At 40.7% G+C, this 26,085-nt stretch overlaps 1 protein-coding gene across 5 annotated transcripts in view; it reads left to right on the top strand.

Moving 5' to 3' along the window:
* LOC124149153 overlaps nucleotides 1-26,085 on the top strand; it is a 130,651-nt gene that overhangs the window by 19,438 nt on the left and 85,128 nt on the right. Inside the window, exon 1 of one of the 5 annotated variants that reach the window (XM_048391738.1) lies at nucleotides 16,149-16,259. The exons of the other annotated variants lie outside the window; for them this stretch is intronic. Coding sequence (XP_048247695.1) covers nucleotides 16,256-16,259 — 4 coding nt within the window. The 5' untranslated portion in view covers nucleotides 16,149-16,255. Of the gene's footprint in view, nucleotides 1-16,148; nucleotides 16,260-26,085 lie in introns of those variants that run through there. 5 annotated transcript variants of the gene reach the window in all.

The following is a 26,085-nucleotide window of genomic DNA, read 5'->3' on the forward strand; positions in this document are numbered from 1 at the left end:
GTGCGCACAATAGTGACAACAAAACTCCTTGCGGGTCAATATGTACTTGCTATAATGGGGCACCATAAACCTATAAAAACATGAATCATTAACAGCGTAGCTCACCTACCACTTTGTTGCGAATTAATAACAATAGTCTAGTAGGTTTATCTCGGAGGCTATCAAGTTCAATGCCTGAGATCCCGAATTGTGGCCCTATTGTGGGAGTTGACAGGGTGGTGTATTATGTCCATGGCTTTTCTATTGGAGTGTGAATAAACTTGCCAGGACCATAAAGCAACATGAAAAGTTGTTGTGTGATACCCACCAGGTAAAAGTAATATGAGAAGTGGACAGGAAACACAACATCTTGTTTGTATATAACTTTGTATTGGGTTTTCAGGAGTTCATGATAGCAACAATAGTTTTTGTTGCTTCGGGGAGAATATTTCGAGAATCTTTTGAACCGGTGGTCAAGGTTGATTTGGCTCTTAGGTGTTAAAAATGTTGACTTAAGCTATTAAGCATGTTAAGATTTCATGTTTGTAATGATGTGTTAAGTCACAAAAGTTTATCTTTATCAGTTTGTTTGTTTGTTTGTTTGTTTAAGCCATGTTGATCCTTCCAGGGTGTAGATGAAACATTTGAATTTGGTTGAACAATACGATGAACTATGGAGGAGCATTTTATCTATTGGGTGTGCAGATTGCATGCTTTACCTGTATATGTTCATATCGCCAATGGATCCAGTGAATATTAAGTCATTTTTTGTCCTGAACTTAAACTTTCATTTTTTCAAGTCTTTGTTAACACCTTCGTTTGACTGTTTTGATAATGTCATTATTGTAAACCCTTCAGTTGCAAAAGAAACTCTTGATTCACGATATAGTAAAAACAATTTAGGTTTCATCATATTTCAAATAGGAAATATAATTATTTTTAGTTATTTTGTAAGGTTATGTTGTCATAGTTCGAGCACATGCACTGACCAAATTATTTTAAAATATAGTGGACCTTTGCCTTTTTAGGTCTGATAACTGTTATATCTCACATGTGTTTATCATGTGTTTATAATGTGTTTTGACCAGTCGAAGCAGAGTGACATCTACATGCATTATTGAGGCAGCCGAAAGGCATGCTCTGTTACAGCGGAACATGTGTATGTGGACACCCTGCTGCTTGATGACCATTGCTTCCTACAGGGCGGAACATCAGCCCTGTGATGCCATGAAGCCAGCATCCATTTCATGCCTTGTTTTCCTTAATTGTGAAAGCATTTGGGCGGAGATGGCGCCATTTTATGGTGATTTAGAAAGAGAGTTTGGGCAGTTTAATGTGTTTGTTGCCCGTAGTAATTTGGAGTTGCTTAAGCAGAAAGAATTTATTTTCTCGTATCTGTACATTTTGTCACCATGTCGGATTTCAGATCTCTGTTGCGGTAACCTTCGGATCTTTAAAATTTTTAAAAAAAGACATGAACTGAAATGTGTTTTGTTATCGAGACATTCTTTTTCAAAGTTCCCTTGGAATGTTAATTATGGGTTGTAGCCTAAATTTGTTCCAAGAATGTGGAGATAATGCAACCGGTAGTTACATGAAGAAATCTAACAATACCATTCCAGATACACATGTACATCTCTCAGGCAACGCCTTGTGAGATAACTTTTTCAGATAAACCAAAAACCAAAATAGCAAACAGGTACATGGATTTTGCTTAACATGATTTTGCAAATCTTTGCATGACATTTTATGATTCTTCTGCTGACAATATGGTACCAGTATCATGGTACACATTTGATACTGGTGTTATGGTACACATGTGGTACTGGTGTTATGGTACATTTGTGGTACTGATGTTATGGTACCAGTGTGATACTGGTGTGATGGTACACATGTGGTACTGGTGTTATGGTACATTTGTGGTACTGGTGTTATGGTACACATGTGATACTGATGTGATGGAACACATGTGATACTGATGTGATGGTACGCATGTGATACTGATGTTATGGTACACATGTGATACTGATGTTATGGTACACATGTGATACTGATGTTATGGTACACATGTGATACTGATGTTATGATACACATGTGATACTGATGTTGTGGTACACATGTGATACTGATGTTGTGGTACACATGTGATACTGATGTTGTGGTACACATGTGATACTGATGTTGTGGTACACATGTGATACTGATGTTATGGTACACATGTGATACTGATGTTATGGTACACATGTGATACTGGTGTTATGGTACACATGTGATACTGATGTTATGGTACACATGTGATACTGATGTTATGGTACACATGTGATACTGATGTTATGGTACACATGTGATACTGATATTATAGTACACATGTGATACTGGTGTGATGGTACACATGTGGTACTGGTGTTATGGTACACATATGATACTGGTGTGATGGTACACATGTGGTACTGGTGTTATGGTACACATATGATACTGGTGTGATAGTACACATGTGATCCTCATGTGATGGTACACATGTAGTACTGATGTTATGGTGCACATGTGATACTGATGTGATGGTACACATGTGATACTAGCATCATGGTACACATGTGATACTGATGTTATGATACACATGTGATACTGGCATCATGGTACACATATGATACTGATGTTATGGTACACATGTGATACTGATGTTATGGTTATCTAGTACCAGTCTGACGGTGTGGGTCTGGTACCGACATGATGGTAAACTATCTGCTAGGAGATTTGCCTCTGTGGAGTACATACCACGACTCCTGCCTGATATAAAGCTGTGACCCAGGGCTGATGTGGCATCCTCATCCCTGACCCTGCTCCACCCAGCTGTAGCTCCCCTATCTGTGTGTTATCAGCTCACCTGATCCTCTGCCTGGCTGGCATTCTCAGCTGGGTCTGGAATGTGGGTGTGTTTGGGTATGTGCTAGAGGGCCGGGAACACAGGAAAAACATGAAGCGTGCTGAACACTTCCTGGTGTGTGCCAGTGCTGGTGTTTTTTTTTTCTGGCTGGAAGTTTGATAATTCTAGAGATGTGATGTGTATTTACATTGGCTCCCATGTGTTTAGATTAGATTTTGGTATTTTGAAAAGTGTGAAATAGAAGATTGCGGAGTTGTTAGTGTCAAACCAATCTCTGCTAAAGGGTTCTTTAGAATGCTACATGTAGTTGTATCAGGAATGGGTCTCTGGTTATCGTAAGAACAGCATGTTTTTGAAACATGGTGGGAATATGACCACTGAAACACTTTTTGTTGTATGCCAGGAAATGATAATTGTGAAAGACAAGGTGTTATATACTTAAACATGTCAGAGGGGAAAGACAGTGATGTGCAATACATTTAGTATCAAATTATCTATGTTGAAAGGGGTTGTCAAGAAGTAGCATTTTTTTTCTTTATCTGTTCAAATATGATAATATAAACATTATCATAATTATAGTCCAATATCTAATCTAATATTTTTCAGAATTTTAGAATAATTACTTATTCTCAACATACCCAAATTGTGAAAAGTAGGTTCTATGTATAAATCTAATTTCCCATGTTGTTGTCACTGTGCCTTATAAATATCCTATTTGTGTCCTTATTTGAATATTTTTACATAAACATTCATGATTTATATAGTGGTTTAAGTTTGTTGTGGAATCAAACCTATTAATTGTGTTATAATTAATTGTTTTTTCAAATCTTGACCCATTCGACCTTTTGAATTTACCTTATGATTATGATTAGAGCATGGTAATCTGAAAATGCGAAGCAGAACAAGTCTCTCAAACACAGCGTGGGTCCCCCCACACATGTGGAACCACCCTTCACCTCACTCCACGCCCCAGGCTAGGGTCAGGTGCTCTTTCCACCACTGCAGCTGAAGGGAAACAAGGCAGGGTTCTGTTCTTCGTCACTTGACAGTTTCTGATGCCACAATGACGGCCAGCAGGAGAACCCAAGGGAACAATGCTTGGGAAGAAAACAAGATTGTTGTGAAGTTGACTTATCAATGTTTATTACCCAACGGAGATATTAATGCCAAGGCCATGTTGTGTTAATTACTGGGGGAGGGGTTTTTTTGGGGGTGGGGGGGTGCAGGGTTTGGGAGCACCTGCTGTCGAGCTGTGGTGGGAATGGGGTTGCAGCTAGGACTTGTTATAAGTTGAGCATACTTGAGAAGTGTTTTTTGTGGAATTTGTGGGAGAGGTTTTTTAAACTTTGGTCAAGTTGATGATAATGTGTTTCCTTTTGTTTTGAGGATTGAATATTCGGATATTGAGATGTTGGGATGGTGCATGGGGACTCTTGTGTCAGGTGAGCTTGTGTCTTGTGTCAGGTGAGCTTGTGTCTTGTGTCAGGTTAGCTTGTCTCTTGTGTTAGGTGAGCTTGTGTCTTGTGTCAGGTGAGCTTGTGTCTTGTGTCAGGTTAGCTTGTCTCTTGTGTCAGGTGAGCTTGTGTCTTGTGTCAGGTGAGCTTGTCTCTTGTGTTAGGTGAGCTTGTGTCTTGTGTCAGGTGAGCTTGTCTCTTGTAGTCAGGTGAGCTTGTCTCTTGTGTCAGGTGAGCTTGTCTCTTGTGTCAGGTGAGCTTGTGTCTTGTGTCAGGTGAGTTTGTGTCTTGTGTCAGGTGAGCTTGTCTCTTGTGTCAGGTGAGCTTGTCTCTTGTGTTAGGTGAGCTTGTGTCTTGTGTCAGGTGAGCTTGTCTCTTGTGTCAGGTTAGCTTGTCTCTTGTGTCAGGTGAGCTTGTCTCTTGTGTCAGGTGAGCTTGTGTCTTGTGTCAGGTGAGCTTGTCTCTTGTGTCAGGTGAGCTTGTGTCTTGTGTCAAGTGAGCTTGTGTCTTGTGTCAAGTGAGCTTGTCTCTTGTGTTAGGTGAGCTTGTGTCTTGTGTCAGGCGAGCTTGTCTCTTGTAGTCAGGTGAGCTTGTCTCTTGTGTCAGGTGAGCTTGTCTCTTGTAGTCAGGTGAGCTTGTCTCTTGTGTCAGGTGAGTTTGTGTCTTGTGTCAGGTGAGCTTGTCTCTTGTAGTCAGGTGAGCTTGTCTCTTGTGTCAGGTGAGCTTGTGTCTTGTGTCAGGTGAGCTTGTCTCTTGTGTTAGGTGAGCTTGTGTCTTGTGTCAGGTGAGCTTGTCTCTTGTAGTCAGGTGAGCTTGTCTCTTGTGTCAGGTGAGCTTGTCTCTTGTGTCAGGTGAGCTTGTGTCTTGTGTCAGGTGAGTTTGTGTCTTGTGTCAGGTGAGCTTGTGTCTTGTGTCAGGTGAGCTTGTCTCTTGTGTCAGACGAGCAGATCTTGTGTCAGGTGAGCTTGTCTCTTGTGTCAGGTGAGCTTGTGTCTTGTGTCAGGTGAGCTTGTGTCTTGTGTCAGGTGAGCTTGTGTCAGGTGAGGTGAGTTTGTGTCTTGTGTCAGGTGAGCTTGTGTCTTGTGTCAGGGGAGCTTGTCTCTTGTGTCAGGTGAGCTGGTGTCTTGTGTCAGGTGAGCTTGTCTCTTGTGTCAGGTGAGCTTGTGTCTTGTGTCAGGGGAGCTTGTCTCTTGTGTAGGATGACCTATTCTCTGATGTGATCCAGCTTTTTTAAAAGGGAGGTGTCCAAGAGCTCACAATCCTCCATCAGACAATTTTACTGCCTACAACTTACTACATTTGGTTTACCAAAGGGAGGGGGATGGTGTATATAAAGCATACTTTTCATCAGGGAGGTATGGGACCGAGATGTCTGCCCCACATAGCAGACGTGTTGAATGAAGGAACCTGTACCTGCTGTCGAGATGAGACACAAGGAATGTTAAGCCTCCATAGTTACAAGACTGATTGTAGAGGAACTGACCAGAACAACCCGTCTCTGTAGGTTCATGGCGTTGATGTGTCTATGTAGGCAGTTGGAATGATACACACACTGATTGTTGTTGGCTCCTCTGGAAGATACAGTACCGTCACAGGAGCTGTAGTCATCTTCATGGCGCTGGTATGTCAGATAAATGCTCATTCAAATCAGATCTGTTATCCCGATTCAGTACCTCTCTCTGTGAAGATCTGACATGTCCTCCATGGGAGGTAACTTCAACGGAACGTTCTGATTAGCCAATCACTGTGAAGCTCAGAAAGCTCTGAAGGAGACTGCCAACATTTGGAGCATCAAAACTGATTTCTGTATCTTGAAAACGAATGTATACAGGCAGCTCTAAATGGAGAATAATAAAGGCTGTGCGCTATATGTTGTAGACAGTTTATGCACTCTGTCTTTCATGTCATACCTGATTATTGCAAAACCACATATATATATTACTTTTTTTACATTGGCCATGGTAGGAATTTTGCGTGCACCGGTACATTGGTAAATTGGGCACCCCATTTATCCAGTGTCCAAATAAGTGCCTGCCCACCTGCCTGTGGCTTGTAACTTTTATGTCGGGCTGCATTAAATTTTCCTCAACCTGCCTGACTACCTGGTATATAATTTTAAGCCAACTGACATATTCAGTTTTATTATGACCTTTGTAGATTCAAAAGGCTCTTTGTGTCTTATTTTTCGCGACTTTTCAATATTTATAATGTCTAAATGCGAGGAGGTAACTTTTATGGGTCACCTGCCTGACTGTCTTTTGGGGTTTTAAAATTATTTCAGACTCTGCTATTATTTAGAAGGATATGATAGAAGGTAAGATATATTATTCCTGACATTTAATTGGTTGAACGGACACTTTCAAATTATTGTCCAGACTAACCTGCAGAACATGGACCCCAAGTAAGCAGCACAGTTGGGCAGTAAACATGAGATGCACTAGACCCAGGGTGAGATAGGAAGCATCAGTACAGATAGGTACCGTGGCTGCTGGGGGGAGCATCACCCCACACAACTAGCTGCCTGAGGAGGAGGAGAATGTGGGGAATCTGCTGCTCACCTTGGTGTAACGGGATAGAGTTGACCTACTCTGGCAGACTTCACCGACATATGTAGGTCTATAGGATCGTCCCACTGTAGTATAGTTTTACTGTAGGTGTAGTCCCGCTGTAGTAGTCTCATTGTAGTAGACTTACTGTAGTAGGCTCATTGTAGCGGCTGTGTTGGTACCAACATCGAGGTGTTCTTGTTGGGGTCTGTCTTATCTGCTCTGGGTAAATTGGTCTGTGAGATGCTGTGACAACATCTCACAGGTTTGGCACTGCATTGTCACTTGCACAGGGAGATTCCTTGGTGTTAATTGGTCCTGGAGACTCCTCAATACTATATTTTATAGGGCCAGACACAGGGTGTCCTCACTATTGACAACAAATAAGTGTCATATCTTATGCTTATTATGAAAGGGGGTTTCCTTGTTTGTATTGAACCTTGTGACTGGGTAAAGACAATCTGACATGGTGAGGTGAGGTGAAATGGGGTTTAACGTCGCGTCCAAGATTAATGCGCTTATATAGCGACGTGCATTTACGTGTGTGTGTTTGTGTGGCTGCTTGTACTAGTCCAGACTGATGCCGATTTATAGTGCTAGCTCACTGAGATACCATGCCGCAGTTTAACATGAATACCCCACTCAGACACAGTATACTGACTCCGAGCCGACCAGTCCTTGTTTTAGCCCCTTAATGCCGAGCGCCAGACAGGGTAACAACAAGTACCATCTTTTAACGTCTTTTGGTATGACGCGGCCAAAGATCCGAGGTCGGACGCCTTGTCCACATGACCAAAGAAGTTGACAAGGTAAAGATGTCATCTGTGGGATGACTCCATGCTCTGCTACATGAACACGAAATGAACATGAAATTATGTCAACAGAAATGGTCAGACATCGGTTTTGGTTTTGTTTTTGTACTACACAAGGAGGCTCATATCTTTGTTTGTTTGTTTGTTTGTTTGTTTGTTTAACACCACACTCCGCAATATTCCAGCGAATGACCAACTCAAGATCTTCACTGGTACCATGCGTTTCTCACAGGTCAGACTATGTTGGTTTATGTTCCTTTTGGGTATTTCTTGACTCATTTTAAAATTCCTGTCTTTCAGACTAATAAATACTTTCAACATGTTCAATGTTTTAGAAGTTTAATCACTTTAGTAACCATGGGTTGTTAATTGAACCGAAGCTCGTTATTAACTAGAAAGGTATCTACACGATATGAAGAAAGAAAAAAGAAATATTAGGTCCAAACTCTCTCTTCCCTGATCATTAGTCCAGCGTGCAGTAAACAATACAATCTGAATTCTTCAAGCAAGTTTACAAAAATTAAAAAAAATATATAACTTGTTATTTTTCCTTTCTACTTATTGGGTCAGTTAGAAGTCCTGTATGAAATTCATGTCCCGGTAAGGATTTGTTTGCTTGAGTGTGATGGTGAAAAGGAAAAGAAAAGATTTCTGCATGCATTATTCCAAATGTGATTGAATAAGTTTCTGCCTGAATGTCCCCACACGGAGATAGAAAAAGCCTTGTGGTATTAAAGTCTAGACAAGTTTCTATATTGCATAAATCGTGCCGACTTGATTGCACGCTAAGCTAATATTGATATTATACATGCAGTGAATTTACGCAGCCATTGGAGCAAGGCAATAACCGGATCTACTTGTGCATGGTGATGACAGGTTTTGACGTAATGAGAGCCATGACGATTTCTTGAACGGAGCTTCATCTGAACATAGCTTGTGTTCCAATCAATAAGTAATGGCGTTCTGTGGAACGCAGGTGTCACTGAGTGCACCTGAGCAATTGAATGACAGCATGCTCGATGGGATGTGAATAGCTAGCTGATGCACGTTCATGCAGTGTATAATGTTTTCTACGATATTGATCGGTGTATAGATTTGTATGTGTTGGTGTCTCTTGCAGTATGTCATGGCAGCATGACCCAGTGTGTTGGTTTGTTTTTGATTTTCATGAATGGCAGTAGGCTGTGACTGAAAGGGAAATTGTCTTCTGTTTATCTAGTCTCTGGTTTCAAAGCTACTAGTACTCGGGCCCAAGAGACTCCGTGGTCTAGTGGTAGAGCGTCCGCCTCGGTAACAGAAGGTCGGGGGTTCGATCCCTGGCTGCGTCATACCAAAAGATATTAAAATGTGATAGTTGATGTTACCCTGCCTGGTGAACGGCAATAAGAGGCTAAAACAAGGACTGGTCGGCTCGAAGTCAGTATACTGTGTCTGAGTCGGGTATTCATGTTAAAATGCAGCATGGTATCTCAGTAAGCTAGCACTATACAATCAGCATTAGCCGGACTAGTACAAACAGACACGCACGCACGCATGTGTAAGCAAGGATTATATCCTACCTAAATATTATCCTGGGGGAAGTTTTACTCTAGAGTGTAGTATAGGAAAGGATTAAACACACTGGTATTGGTTCAAATTCACTAGGGAGAATCGTCCTGACCCTAGAGAATTTCATCCCAAGGAAAAAAAAATGGGTAGGATAATATTCACTCTTACATATGCACGTCACTAATTAAGTGCATAATCTTGAACGCAACGTTAAACCGCAATTCATCTCATCTCCAGCCCAAGCCTCATGAACTGGAAGGACTAGTTGTGTTTCCTCTTAGACTAGTAGCATCTACCCATGTCAGTAGGGGATGGGGTAAGCTAGTGGTTAATGCCATGGCTTGTCAGTTGGGGACATGGGTTCGATTTCCAAATGGGTACAATATGGGAGCCCATTGTGCACCACACTCGGACACAGCATACTCCGAGCCGGCCAGTGCTTGTTTTGTCCCCTTATTGCTGAGCACCAGGCAGGGCAACAACAAGTACCATGTTTTCACGTCTTTTGAAATGTTGCAACTCGTCACATACATGTGTTCTTTGCTGGAATAATGTTAAAAGTGGCGTAAAACCTCTCTCACAGATTGTATTTAAAAAACCTTCAATATCACATTATCGGTTCATCTGTCAACTAGGAGAAACCTTGGTTCAAGGACTCCTTGTTTGGCAGAATATTTATTGCTGTTCCAGGACACAAGAGAAACTGATAACGATAATGATGATTATTGGTGTGTTCAGTTGATCAATAGTTGTTTGTCAGTATTGATCCTGAATCTGTAGTGAGTCCATGATGGCTAGGTAGGTCAGATGGTATTTGTGGCTGGATGAGTGGGCGGGTCTGTATGACGCTGTTGTCGCAGTAGTTCACTTAAATCCTGCTGCACCAGCTTAATGTGGGAGGAAAGTGATGCCGGCTATGGAGATTGCCTACAGTTGGTGGCACTGTGCACCATGGGGCCACCTGTGTCTCCATTCCTCATGGGGATACCGGGATCAAGAACAAGGTTTAACCAGATGCCAAATATGGCATCTTATTATTTTGCATCTTAAGGGCTTAATAAGTTGAGACTGGACGGAAATAATTTGCACTGCAAGTGTCATGGATTAATATCAATTCAATTAATTATTGGCTACAAACAATCATGTGGTGAGAGCCGACTAACGGGATCAGGTGCTTAGGTTCCCTGACTTGGATGATGCATGTCATCGTATCCCAACTGGATGTATTGATGCTCATGATGTCAATCACTGGATAGTCTGATTCAGACTTGACTTTTTACAGACCACCATATAGCTGGAATATTGCTGAGTGTGGTGTTAAACAACAAACAAACAAACATGATAACTTCACAAGATAAAAGTCATTAATCTGATCACCAATTTGTATATTGATAATGGGACGGTCTTTTATATGCCTTAATCAGTTTTAAAAATTTGAAAACCTTAAAGCATGTATTGACGTTGGAATGTTATTGTGAAATGAGGCATTGAATACATTAGGTTGCTGTGTGACTCCGAACAGTTCCCTCGAGGAGGTAATATGCTAGCACTTGCTCAAGTGGTATGAGCAGGGAAAAAGTTGCCAACATTAAATTGCCATGGTGAGAAAAAACAGATTCAAGATGAGAGGAGTACTTAAACTGATCATGGTCAGATGTTGTGGTAAATATAATGAAAAATACCAAGTTTCATATGATCTGAATGCAATCTTGAATTAAGTATTGATCCATGTCATTGTTGATGGGGGCAGTGGTGAGTTGGACTGTGTGTTTGCTGGAGAGAAGATCAAGGGAAAATGATACTGTAGGCCTGTGATTCAGTCGGCTGAATTGGCATGATTCAGAGTAGTGGACACTGCTTGCTGCCTTGATGGTGTGATTGAGTCATTGAGGGTCCGACTGAGTTGGTAATCTTCTTGATCTGTGATTTCCTCTGTAGCAGTGACGGAGTGGGGGGGTGGGGGGTGGGGATGGGGGTGGAGTTTGGGGTCGGGGGGAGTGGGGATCTCAAGGGAGCTGACCAGTATGGTAGAATTGAATCGTTTAGTATTAGACCAAGATGAGGATATTCTTGATCTGGCGCTTTTCCTTTGGAGCTATGAAGCAACCATGGTTTAGTCTGTTCTGAGATAACAAAGATGCTACTTGGTACAAGGACCCAGGGGAAGTGACCATGGGTCAAGTGTGGTCATTATGGGTCTGGGGAGGTACCGGTAAGGCTGCTAATGTGTGTATTTGGAATGGGGAAGATGAGAAGCAAGTCATGAGATGGTTTTACACCACTTTTAGCAATCTTCAATCAATATCATGGTCGTGGACACGGAAATATGCTTCACACTTTGTCCCCCCATGGGGAATCAAACCTGGGTCTTCTATGTAATGAACGAACACTTTAGCAACAAGGCTACCCCACTGCCCCAAGGTGTGAAAGGTTTAATCCGTCACATGAGGCCGCTGGTGCCACAGGGATCAAGGATTGTGTTGTTAATGTTACTGAAAGGAGTCGAAGATATTGTATGCCATGTAATGGTGATGTTCAACATGTTCAGTCAGCTCATAGGTCTTCAGCAACCCATGCTTGCCGTAAGAGGCGACTAACCGGATCGGGTGGTCATGCTCGCTGACTTGGTTGATGCATGTCATTGATCCCAATTGCATGGATCGATGCTCATGATATCAGTCACTGGATTGTCTGGTCCAGACTCGATTACTTGCACACCTCTTCATATAGCTGGAATATTGCTGAGTGCGGCGTTAAACAAAATAACCAAAAAAACACAAAAAAACAGTTCATTTAAATCAAGGTGGTGGTTTTGGTTGGAAAGAGTAATAATACAGCGATAGAAATTAACTGTTTTATCCCACTAGTCCTTATAATGATACATATAGCAACTTCCTTAATAATGGCAATTTTCTACTAGTCCTTTTGCCTGAACTATTGGGCAGTTTGAAGGACTATAGGACTAAGTGTCAATATCTAAAGCTGTAATGTCAGTATTATTATGAAATGGGTGTTGTCTGGTCTATTGTTACACAGGGGGTGAACGGGTTCTTCAAATTACTCTCATAATGAACGACATAACAAGATGAGGACACCTCAGCCATTGAGAATATTGGTGACTCATGACTCGTGTTAACTTCTGTCATGGCTGATTTAGAACGAAACTGGTTAGATGTCCACACAAGTCATTTGAACTTAACGTCGATGTTGAATTGATGGGGATCTTACAGGATGTTGCTTCTGAGGCTGAATGAAGTGTAATGGTATCTTCTGAAAAAGGAGGTGGCCCAGTCACCTAATGCGTCGTAACTTGCTATGCAGGGTTGCCACCCTTTGGTGTGCAAGAAACCTATGGATGTGGTTTGAATCCACGATTTGCCCTGATAATGGTGCTCTTTTGTACGCCCATATCCATGCCCGTGAGTTTCACAAAAATGGTAAACATGGACGACCTGTGCCACTTTGGGTAGTCCTCCCACATCTAGCTGACATGCTGTTGTAGCAGGGCGTTGAGTCATCCCACAGATGACATCCTTACCTTGTCAACTTCTTTGGTCATGTGGACAAGGCGTCCGACCTCGGATCAGAAGGTCTGTGGTTCGAATCCCATCACGGTACTCAGAAATTTTATGGCTGCTACACTGTAATAAAACCGAATACTGTTGAAATCAAACTCACTCCATGGTTTTTAAATAGAGCTCAGTGATTTGGCTCTGTCCAGTCAGTCCTTACACAAATCACATTCCAAGCTCATCGATATTGGGAAGCCTGCTACTGCAGAATATTGAACCAGGTCATCAGACCTAAGCATTTACCATGAGTTACGTCCCTCAAGCAGCCCTTTACTCCATGGGGATAGTTTGGTTTTATTCATTTCATCTTGACAAGCAATCTTACAAATATCTTGATAACACTGTGATCAAATATTACCAGTTTGATCCCGATAAGACCCAAGTTCATCAGTTCTGTTCATCGTCTAACTGTTCAGATATGATCGTGTGTGTGATCGACTTGACCAATTGAAGAAGTACTCCTCTGCTAGGAAATCAATCTGGTTGCCTGCGTGTGATATGAAATAAGGTATGGATTTCTCTGATGTGCATCATCGAGAAGACAGTAGCGTCATTGTTATTCTATCAGCATTTGTTAGTTCAGGGCAAAAAGGAGACGACTATATAGAAAAGAAGGAAGGTGTATTTATGTTCTTGAATGTAGGAGTCTTCAGTGGGTGTGACAATAACATTTTTATACAGAGATTGTGTCTGTATGAGTAGTACTTAACAGTAGCACATTAGGAGAAAATGCATGTATTAAAAATGTTTTTTGATGAAGTTTTTTTTTATCATTTTTATTGATTTTTTTTTATACATTATCAGATAATGGCTTTCTGTAACAAAGTAACTGTGAAAGTGACGAAGATGGATGTTTTTTTTACGTTGTTTAATCAATTTGTTCTGATAGTTTAACATTCATGGAAATTAACTAGCTCTGAAGGAGACGACAATGGCGTAATGTGACAATATTTGGCAAAAAATGTGGTTAGCTTCAGTCAATGAACCACAAACGGAATTTGATTGTGAGAAACTTTATGATTAGTCCATCCTATTTGTCACCAGAACCCTGGGTCCCAGGGGAGATAACTCTAATTTGTCTCACTAGATGGCGTGCTACTCACACTCCTCTGCACACTGACTCAACCTGCGTCATAGTGTCCAAATAGATTAGGTAATCTGATTGTTGTAATGGTGTAAGCATGAAATGCTTTGTATGTGAGGAAGGCCAAACACCTAAAATAATTGAATTTAAACAAAACAGTGTAGAAAAATTATTAGATGTTAGTTGAGAGTATTTGGACTTTGTTTCGTAACAGTGCTTTTTTCGGGTGTGAAATGCATGCACAGTTATGTATGCAATTTGTAAGGAACTATTTTTGTATGTTTTATTGATACACTTATACAGGTTTTCAAACTAAGCATGACGGTAAATGGGGCCTTGCCACCCAATTTTGAAAACTTAAGATTTCAGGGGTCAATATCTAAAGATGATCTGGTAGAAAAAGTCAAGATCCCTGAGAATTATGTTTATTTATAACACTTATGATCCATGCTTTAAGGCTCACCCCATAAAGATCCGAGTACGAAATGTACCTCAGTGAACAATTGACTTGTCTTTGCATGTGTTTGTGATGGGTGCCACTAGTTGGGCAGGATACACCCACCTTTTTGGGAACACCTGGTATCATCACTATTTGATAGTGATTCAGAAACCAAGCTCAGAATTTTGCAATAAACTCTGCATTTGGCAGAGATTTCTTATGAATATGGAAAGGGTTCACTGTAACAATTCACATTTGCATCACACACAGCAAGAGTGAGTGAGTGAGTGAGTTGGGTTTATTGCGCTTTTAACAGTATTCCAGTTATATCACGGCGTGTCAGCTTAATGTGGGAGGAAAGCCCTACGTGGTGCAGGTCTCAGACGTTTACCAATTCGATAAAACCCACAAGCACGGGTATGGTGCTGACAAACCTCAAAACATAATCGGGGTGAACCGGGATCCGAACCCACAATCATAGGTTTCTGGCGTGCCCCCCACGCACAACGAATGTCTTACAGAATCCAACCCTGCTTGAACAAAGCATGATACAGAGTGTTGAAAGATGTAGGCAAGACCCTAAGACTAGAAATCTATAGTTGGCTGATCAGCTGGTGATATTGGCCACGTAAAGATGGATGGATATCGACGACCAGTTTGGCAGACACCTGATTACCAGTGTGAACAGAGTCTGGTCAGCCAATATCAATAATTAACGAATTGTCTTGGTGGAAGGTTAACGAGTTCACATTGTTACTTGTTATTACCAGGTGATCTGGTGCAGGTGTTCTTGATATTGAATTATATTTCATCACCGGTCTCTGCAAAATGAGGGACTGAGATTAAAGTATACATATTTTAGAGCCATGTGACAGTGTATGCGGCCCTGATTGGGGTTAAATCATATTAGTTTATATTACTATTAGGAAGTAAATCATGGTATAAGATCTGGATAGGAAGAGTTTTGATTTATGCATGACTTGGGGCTATGCACAATTGTATAATGCCCTGGTTAGGGATAGTTAATCATCTTTTATGTCATGGTTTTCATTCCTTTCCAATAGGATGTTATTACAGGAGTAGTCAGAATGCATGATTGGAGAGGGGTTATAAGGGAGAAATACTCAATAGATCAATGAAAGAAATCATTCAATAACATCTACCTCAATAAAAGCACATATATGGAGGAATGGAGAATTTGGTATCTCAAGTGTGTAGATTTGAATTATGTACTTAGCAAAAAAGGTTAGGCATCTAAATTTATTTTCTGATGTATTTTTTCTGTGAAGACTGAGCTGTATATTTCAATATATTTAGAAATAATTGCTTTAGATATTTTAAGTTTGTTTGGTGTTTTTGAATTATTGTATCAGTTAATTCACTTCATTATTTCAGTTTGGTATGTTAATATCCTTCTAGTCAGTGCATTAATGGGCTTAGGCTCCGAGAGAAGTTACTAGCATGTATTATTCTTAGTATGGAATCGGGAACATTTGAAGAGAAAGAGCACTTGAGTGAACTTCTATCAATAACTGAAACAACAAGTAATGTTTTTCACGCATCATACTCACAACACTTTACTTCCTTAAAAAGAGAAGACCCTGTGATGTGGCTGCTTGAAAATGCAGAAACCCGTTCTAACGAATACTAAAAATTCAATACACAGATTCCAGCCCTCCTGCCTTCAATGTGATAATATCTTTGTAAATGCACGATAATATGACTGACTTGGGCGGAACTTGTTAGAGGCTGACGAGGACGAGGCATTTGATATAGGTTGTCGTGGCTACCACATGCCCTAGTATTGGATTGTTTGCAAACACTACACTCACCACACCGGCTCGAGTCAGAGAATTCGGATACAGAACGTTCTGATCTGCGGTCTTCACTTTGGACAGACAGGTTCTTCTTGAGGAAGGTGAACTGTCAAGAATTTGATGGGTAAGCTTTAAGGGCCGAGTTTGCTTGTGCCTAGATTTGAGTCTCTGTTCAAACTCTGCTTCTATTTTGATGAGGAGGACAAGGTTGTAGAGGGTTTAGATGGTGGAGAATTCATTGACATTTGCTTGAGTGATTTGGATGGTATGGTGCCAATTTATAGGGATGAGAGCTGCGTGGTTGAGATGACCATTTGGTGCAGGGGGAAGGGGGTGTTGGATGTTTTGGGATGACAAGGGGGGTTCATGATGTGGGGGGTGATGGATATTTTGCGATGACCATGGCGGTACTTTGTTACAGGGATGTGATGACTGAAGGTGTGTACTGGCTGTTTGGGGATGACTGTGAGGGTATTTGCTAGCGATGAGGGATTCTGCTTGTGATAACTGTTTAGTAGACTTGCACAAGACTTAGTCTCTAAGGCAAAAAGGCAAAAATCATTAGTTTAAGTCATAAGTTCTTGATTATGTAAATAATAAGAACATGTTGTCCCTATTAGAGACTGTAGTCCACTTATCTAGACTTGCCTATTATGAGGATGGACTTACTACTCATCCATGGACTTTTCTTTCAGTACAGCCTTGGAGCAAGGCTAACTGTTTAGTTGAGTTTGGAGATTTTTTCTCTTGATGACCTTTTTGGTAGGGGTCCTGGATTCCATTTTGTCAGCATTTGGTTGGCTTCAGGAATCTTGTGATGTCTGTTGTGTTGGGATTGGTTTGTATATGATGATTAGGGATGGAGTTGCAGTGAAATACCCGTGGAATAACTGCTGGAATACCCACGGAATAACTGCTGGAATACCCGCGGAATAACTGCTGGCATACCCGCGGAATAACTGCTGGAATACCCGCGGAATAAATGCTGGGATAAGCACTGGAATAACTGCTGGGATAAGCACTGGAATAACTGCTGGGATAAGCACTGGAATAACTGCTGGGATAAGCACTGGAATAATTGCTGGAATAACTGCTGGGATAAGCACTGGAATAACCGCTGGAATAACTGCTGGGATAAGCACTGGAATAACTGCTGGGATAAGCACTGGAATAACTGCTGGGATAGGCACTGGAAAAACTGCTTGGATAAGCACTGGAATAATTGCTGGAATAAATGCTGGGATAAGCACTGGAATAACCGCTGGAATAAATGCTGGGATAAGCACTGGAATAACCGCTGGAATAAATGCTGGGATAAGCATTGTGGAATAACTGCTGGGATAAGCACTGGAATAACCGCTGGAATAACTGCTGGGATAAGCACTGGAATAACCGCTGGAATAACTGCTGGGATAAGCACTGAAATAACTGCTGGGATAAGCACTGGAATAACTGCTGGGATAAGCACTGAAATAACTGCTGGGATAAGCACTGGAATAACTGCTGGGATAGGCACTGGAATAACTGCTGGGATAGGCACTGGAATAACTGCTGGGATAGGCACTGGAATAACTGCTGGGATAACAGCTGGAATAACCAATTGGTGTGGATGAGGTATTGTTGAGGTGACAAATTATTTACGGGTTGTACTTGAACAATCTGACTGCAGTTTAGTCATGGATCAGCTTTAAGTGGTCAGTGGGATGGTCATTTGGTCAGTGAAGTGTGCAGACAACAAGCGTTGAAGTGTGATGTTCTGCATCGCGGATTGCTTTATGGGAATTCCACTGTGACATTACCTTGCGGGCGATTCCCAACTATTGAGGCAGAAAGTCATTTGTGGAGGTGTTGGAAACTGTCATGAATCTTGTTGATGTGTATCTATAATTGATCCTGTAACCATTTAAAAGGGATGCAATAAAGCAAGAAGCAATTAATCCGGCCATATTTATCGGTCCAAAAGATGACAGTCACGCTTCATTTGATCATATCCTCCTCAAGACTACTATGTTTCTATGGCTGAGTTTTATTGATCATTGGACTGTGTCTCATTTTGTTGAACATGAAGGAATGTACAAATGTTAATGATGTGATTGATATTTGGTCAAAATTAAAGTCAGTATGCTCCTATCAAATCTTGCAGCAGCATGGTTAGTGCATGAATTATCTGCCTTTTCATTGGCCATCTTAACAGTGGTAATGTTTAGATGTTTCTGTAGCAGTGAATAATTAATTTAATATAGTTAACTATGGTTATAACAAACCCAAAGGGACTACTAATTTTAGTTTGTTATAACCGTAGTTTGTTATAAGCATATATACAGCATGTATACGGCAAATGGCCGGGACCAAACAAGTTCGTTATAGCCGTCGGTTCGTTATAAGTGTTTTCGTTAGAAACATAGATTACTGTATCAGTATTCCTGAATATGTATCGATATGGTATTGACATAAAAAAAATACTGATACATCGCGACTAACGGGATCAGATGGTCAGACTCAGTTACTTGGTTGTTGAATGTCATTATATCGCAATCGTGTGGATCGATCCTCATGATGTCAATCACTGGATTGTTTATTTACAGACCGTTGACATGTAGCTGGAATATTGGTGAGTGCAGCATTGGACAACAAACAAACAAACAAACTGATACTTCGATATCGCGATATATGATGACATGCCCAGTTTTTTGGCAAATTAATACAATTATTTCTATGATCATCGTGTTCATCACTCGCACATTCAAACATTTTGAACTCTCGGCTGTAGCCTGATGACGATAACTAGGTCTTTGTTTTGAAACAGCAGTGATAATCCAAATATTTATTTCGAGGTTTATATGGCCATCGTGTCTACTTATACGAGATGTGAGATTATGGGTGACCAGACTGGAGCTATAAATGTCTGGTGTTGATAGCGGCCATGATAAGATAGATGGCTGGAGGAGACTGCCTCCTTGTGCATGATGATCATCTGGACCATCACTGCTGCAGTGGGACCAGCAAGTGTAGGTTTAGTTGGGCACTGCAAGTGATAGACTCATTAATACTTAGATAAAAATATCTAATTTTGATAGAAACAAACAACTACATTGAAATTGAAAAGGAGCCCTAGTGACATTGGAGGCCCAGTGGAAAATCCAGACTTGCTTCATTTAGGGCTAAATATCTAAAGAGCTGAGTTAGGCTGTTTCACAGTCTCTGAACCATAATATTTTCCCTTCTGCGTAACCCTTGCTGAAATGCTGCAGCCCTAATTGAAGCAAGTCTAGATTTTCCACTGGGCCTCCCTTTTGATGTAAATGTAGTTGTTTGTTTCCCCAAAATTAGATTTTTTGAGACTATGGGTTAGTCTTGGTGGAAAGGAAAATAATATGGTTCAGGGACTGTGAGACTAAATAAGTTTGGTTTATTGGATTGTTGGTGTTTTGTTTAACGCCACACTCAACAATATTCCAGCCATATGAAGGCGGTCTATAAATAAACGAGTCTGGACCAGACAATCCAGTGATTGATATAATGATCATCGATGCATGCAATTGGGATCGATGACATGCATCAACCAAGTCAGCGAGCCTGACCACCCGATCCCGTTAGTTGCCTTTACGCACAAGCATAGTCGCCTTTTACGGCAAGCATGGGTTGCTGAAGACCTATTCTACCCCCGATCTTCACGTGTTTGTTATAAAAGAATTGATTGCAGTTGTTCCTTGTGTGGTAAGCAAAAGTATTTTGATGGTTGTTTTTGGAGTTAGGCTTCCTTTGTGGATAATGGGGGATAATATGTGTAAGGTGTGGTAGGTACTGTAGTTGGTTGTTGATTAATGCCGCACTCGGCAATATTCTAGCTGCCTGTAAATAATCAAGCCTGTACCAGACAATCCTGTGATTGACATCATGAGCACCGGTCCATATAACTGGGATACGAGGACATGCAATAAACCAAGCCACTGAGCTGACCATCAGTACAATTTTGTTGCCTCGATGATCACTGAAAAATGATTTTACATAAAATTCTACTTAACGGTTGTTTTATTGTAAGCCACCATCAATACTTACTCCCTGAAGAAACACAAAATGTCACTGATGTCTCTGGTGGTGCGATCACAACATGGTCCGTGCTTGTTACCATATATGATCCAAAGGACAACTCAAGCGATGGTATATCAAATTAAGATGTTTGCAATGGGAGGAGTGACTACCAGAGCTTGTTAGGCGTCAACACAATCGTGTAAATACAATTGAGGCTTCAGGGACATTTTCTTATAAGATTAGTTCACAGGAAAGTAGTACTGATAATTCAGAGTTCTCAGAATCCTGTGGCACTAATTGTGATTGACAGGCGCTAAGCATGTCATAGCCAATGTAATAAATGTGTGTGGACTGTTGTCAATATTTATTTCATTGCCATCATGGCCAGAAGACAAATTGGTTGCTCCTTTTGACAACAATGGAATCAGAATGTTCCATTCTCCTACACTGACCAGTGGTCATTTCCCCTCCTTATCAGCCCAATCCATTTACAACTCTCCTATATCCCGAGTTCCTGAGCTGACACTTGTGAGTAAACACATAATCCAAGACTTTCAGGCTCTTGGAGAACCATGTCTTCTGGCGCTGATGTCAGCCTATGATTCATCTTGACATATTTGGCATTAACTCACCCTGATCAATGTAGGTAGTGCTAGAATTCATGTGTCTGGACATTATCATCATGTTGTGGTCAGCCCAACTACCTCCTCATCAGCCCCTCGTGTTACATTGATTGTCCACTCCAATTATCTACCTTAGAGACTGACCATTTATGATAGGGTAGGTGGGCCGTTGGGTTTGATCATAGGGCTATCATTTTGCTGACCCCCAACCCCAATACAAGTAACATTTTTTCTTGACCCTCCGCTTCTCTATAGTATAGGACCAGTGCCTAAAAAATGCTCAAATTTATAACAAAATTATTCGAAAAATGATCTCCACAGCCTGTCCACCCTTATAATTAATAACCCTGTTTTTATCAATTAATGTGCTTCAATTCTTCCTTCAAATATTCTGCCCCCTTGGGGAAATTGAATCAGAATACACCCCCAACACCCCCATGTTTGTCATGAGAGCCGAGTAAAGTGGAGATTTGGGGAACACGGTGGGAGGGAAACCTTGCTGACAGTGAGTCATCATATCCTGACGCCATGGATAGGTACTCATGATATCAACCACTAGTACAAACCCCCATATTATTGAATATTTTCTCTTTTATATGAATGATTCCTATTTGAGACTTTGACACAATTAACCACTGTCCATTAGTTATCGTTAATCATATATCAAGTCCTCCTACAAACTTTTTTTATACTCCGGTGCAACAGGGAAGATGTGGATCAGAATAGGTCTCCGCAACCCATGAGTGTGTTAAAAAGCGACTACGCTTGTCTAAGAAGCGACTTATTGGGTGGTCAGGCTCGGTGACTTGGTTGTTGAATGTCATCGTATCCCAATTGCATGGATCGATGCTCATGATGTCACTGGATTCTCAGGTCCAACTCGATTATTTACAGACCGCCATCATATAGCTGGAATATTGCTGAGTGTGGCGTTAAACAACAAACAACCAAACAAAATACACTCTGGTGCAGACCATAGTTCTTCAACTCCATACCAAATCCTGCTGCTCCATCAATTGTGAACACCACTTGACCGTTTTTCTTTGGTGCCAAAGAAGCCACCTATGGCGCTGACCATTTCTCCAGGTTGCAGGCCTGGGTTCTCCTGTGCCGTTATCAGAGAAGATAAGCAGAGAGCATGTAATCTGGTAGACTTATTGGCTTGTCAAGGGAACAGGACAAGGGGGAATAAATCCGTGAGATACGAGAGACTGAACTGTTCTGTGTGAGGCGCTGATACCAGGGAGACATGTTTGTTTTGAAGTCCATTGTATGTCTTCCATCTTCAGTTTCTCCCCACAGAGCTCCCTGATGGGTTTATTTGGGAAAATGAAGCCTGGTTTTCTGTGAGAAAGTGTTTTAAAGAACAATGAGTCTATGTGTAGGTCTTCTTGTGGTTGATGGTGATACTAGATCAAGGAATGGTTGGGTATCAACCTTGTTGTGGGCCATCTTGGGGTTTTATTTTTATGTAAATGTTGTGGAATGGTTGGTGATGGTGCTGGTGTTTTTACAGGAGGGCATAAAAGTTATAAATTTGTGATAATGTGGTTAGAGTAGTTAGTGGATGTTAAGACAACAATCAACTTATTGATTGTCCCATGTTTTCTTGTTAACTCACCAATTTCTATAATGCTAATCAGTTAGTGAATGTTATTTGTTACGTGTAGTCAGCATTAATCACACTCACTCACTCACTCACTCACTCACTCACTCACTCACTCACTCACTCACTCACTCACTCACTCACTCACTCACTCACTCACTCTACAGAGCTCCAGATAAGCTTTTGGTGTTGTGGGTATTTTACCCATGCATTTTAAAATCACTGCGTATCAGTAATTCTATCTGGGTATTCAAATTTCTGTTACCCACTAGTTTTTACACATGTGGGTATTTAAGTTAAATATTTAAGAACACTATTCATCTAGTCCCTGCAAACTGGTGTTGTGTGGGTTCGAGAGCTTTATAGGACTAAAAAATACCACGATACTTCCACAAGAAAGTGTGATGGCAAATGATCATGATGTAACTGTCATCGTGGAGTTTGGCAAGGTTGACGGAATGCCCGTTTATAATTTCAAAATAAGTTGCTGATTTGCCACTCGAATACGCAGGGTTACTTCACAATATTTTGAATATACGCACAAGTTTTATTTTTGTAGCGTATCTGTAATGTTCGTTGCGTATTTGATACGCTTGGATATTATTTTACTGCATATTTCTGCATTTCTGATGCGTTTTTTACGCAGATACGCAGCTTATCTGGATCTCTGCTCTAGGAGGCAAAGATTGCACTTGCCTGCTCGCACAAAGCCCGTCCACTCACTCACTCACTCACTCACTCACTCATTTGTGTATGAGTATTTGTCAGATTTGATAAGATGTCACATGCTTTAAAAAAACTGAAAGATCTGTTAATATGAAATATTTATTTGGTGTTCGTGATACGTGTAATCTGCAACACAAGGCACAGCTTACATTACATGCAGCAAACCAAGTGCACATCTGCTGAAAATATTTTTTTATTACATTAATATATATTTACTCTTTTTCCCCCCTAAGATCGACAAGTGCTGTGTTTTGGTGTGTAAGAACAGTCTACAAATCTTCACTAGAACCAGTCAAGCACACACTTAAAAAATGTAGATTATTTTGATAACATGTCGTGTGTTGATTCAAAGGCTTACTTTAATACTGGGCTCAAGGCTGGAAGCCCAGCAACAGTACAGAGCATACATTTCAACACTGGCAGATAATATAAAAATCCGATAAGGTTCTTCGATGACAGTTATTCATAAGAAAACAGTGAAAAATATATCTTATGAATATCCACTTGTATATCAGGTGGAGTGTACATAGAAATGTAGTGTTCTTCCAGGACTGGTAGCTAGGTGCACATTTCACTGAAATTGATGCCTGAAATGTACGTGGTATCTCATCTGGTATTAAGGATGTGGTCTAACCATGGAATATTTCTCTGATTGTTATTGTAAACCAACAGATAGTGAGTTAAGATGGTTTGTGATAGTCTGTCAGTCAGGTTGGCAATATCATGTTTAGTGCATCGATGTTGGATCCAGGTGTCAAGGGTCAAGTTGTGTTCGTTACGAAGAGCACTTGTTAGCCTGTGGGTATGTGGTGTGGTGTAAGCGTGTTTTTGAAACCAGTTGAGATAAGGTAGATTGGGTGATTTTGCTAAATGGTTACCTGATTGTTATTAACAGCTGTTGTAAGAGGAGCTTATGATGAAAAGATATGTATTTTCTGCCTCAATGTTGTGTGTGTCAGTGCAGCTGGTGTTTGTAAAACTGGGGGTAATTGGAGGAAAAGATAAGGTTTGGGTCATGTCGAATTTTGCATGTCATTTCCTGGCTATTAATGTAATTGAAAATCTAAGAAAACTGCCTTTGGAGTACTAGATTGACTCAATTTTGTGTGCGACCTTTTTGACATTGAAAAAAATCTTGGTTTTACAATATTATATGTTTGCCCTTGTGCAAATTTAATTTACTCGTAAGAGGCGACTAATGGGATCGGGTGGTGAGGCTCGCTGACTTGGTTGATGCATGTCATTGTATCCCAATTGCGAGGATAGATGCTCATGATATCAATCACTGGTTTGTCTGGTCCAGACTTGATTATTTACACAGACCGCTGTCATATAGCTAGAATATTGCTGAGTGTGGCGTTAAACAACAAACAAAACAAACACAAAATTTTATTTACTATAAATGATGCATTAAAGAAAATAAATTAGATAAATATTAATAACTAATAAATAACATTCTTTTCTCTTTAAATTTCTGTGAGTGAGTGAGTGAGTGAGTGAGTGAGTGAGTGAGTGAGAGAGTAACGCATCCGGAACAAACCAGTGGCTAATAGCATGAGCATCAGTCCATGTCAACAGGGTACGATGACACATTCTGTTCCAGAATGTCCATGTGGTTCCTGTTATAGAACAGTACGGTAATACCAAATATCTTGATAATTATTTTATTTTGGAGAACGATATTGGAAGCTTTTGCATTTCACATACATCTTAATGCTTTGAGTTAAATTTATTTGAAAATTATCCAACTAGATGACAGCAGTCTGTACATAATCGTGTCTGGACCAGATGATCCAGTGATTGATGTCATGAGCATTGATGAATGTAATTGGGGTATGATGACATATGATAGACCAAGTCACAGAGTCTGACCACCCAATCCCCCTCGTCGCCTCTTACAACAAGCTCGCCCGAATTACGTTTCTAGGAGTGGATAGTATAAATAAATAACCTCTGCCGTACGAATATATTACAACCAAGGTGATCCTTCATGATTCATGATGTGCATAATATGGAATATATTTTGTGAACTATGGAGACCTATTCACGAATAAGCCAATGAATAAATCATGCTGACGGAATTACAACCAAATTGCCCTTTCTCCTACTTTCCACACCACCACTTACATGATGTGGAGGATTCGCTTTAACCCATAATTGGCTCTTATTATTCTTCCCTGAAGCAAGTTAGTTATTCCGGGTCACGGCATTCGATGTCAGGTGACCTGCGTCAATTACAGTTGACATCGACGACTCCATGTTTTTATCTTATAATGAAGAGGAAGTGGATTAATTGCCATCTGATCTTTGCCATTGATATTATTGTTCATTTTTTTGGCTGCAAATTGCCGTGTTTTCTTGGTAGGGGGTCAGGCCTTGTTGTGTGTAATTAACGGGAAATTGTGAGATAACGAGGGGATGATTGTTGGTGTTGATGTTGACACCGATGGAGCCGATGTTAAAGAGACAGGGGTGTTATTGTAAATATATTTAACTGATCATGGACTTACGACTTCTGTGCCGGGATTTTGTTTGATTGATGGAACCCGAAACAGACATGGTAATACCGTATTCGTCGTTATTAGCGCCCAGGGCGCTCTCAAAATTAGAAATAGGGGGCTTTTATTAGAATATAATTTTGGTGAGATTAAAAACAAGGTTGAAAGATTGTAAATTTTGTGGTTAATGCTGACAGCCTGAAATGATATGAAAGAAGAACCTGTGTGTATTATACACGATATATATATTTTCGAGAATTAAATTGCCCATAATTAAAGGTGCATATAACAAACGAGTGCGTATTATACACGAATAAATAAGTCTTGTGTACATTGATCAATCGGAAAGGGTGCTAACTGGGATTGTTCACTAGCCAATATATCAGCAAACATCGCCTTGGGCGCTTATTAGAGCGGGGCGCTTATTACGTCGAATACGGTACATGTCATGGAGAAAATAATCTA

The sequence above is a fragment of the Haliotis rufescens genome, unplaced genomic scaffold, assembly GCF_023055435.1.
Source record: "Haliotis rufescens isolate VD_foot unplaced genomic scaffold, xgHalRufe1.0.p SCAF_96, whole genome shotgun sequence".
Taxonomy (NCBI): domain Eukaryota; kingdom Metazoa; phylum Mollusca; class Gastropoda; order Lepetellida; family Haliotidae; genus Haliotis; species Haliotis rufescens.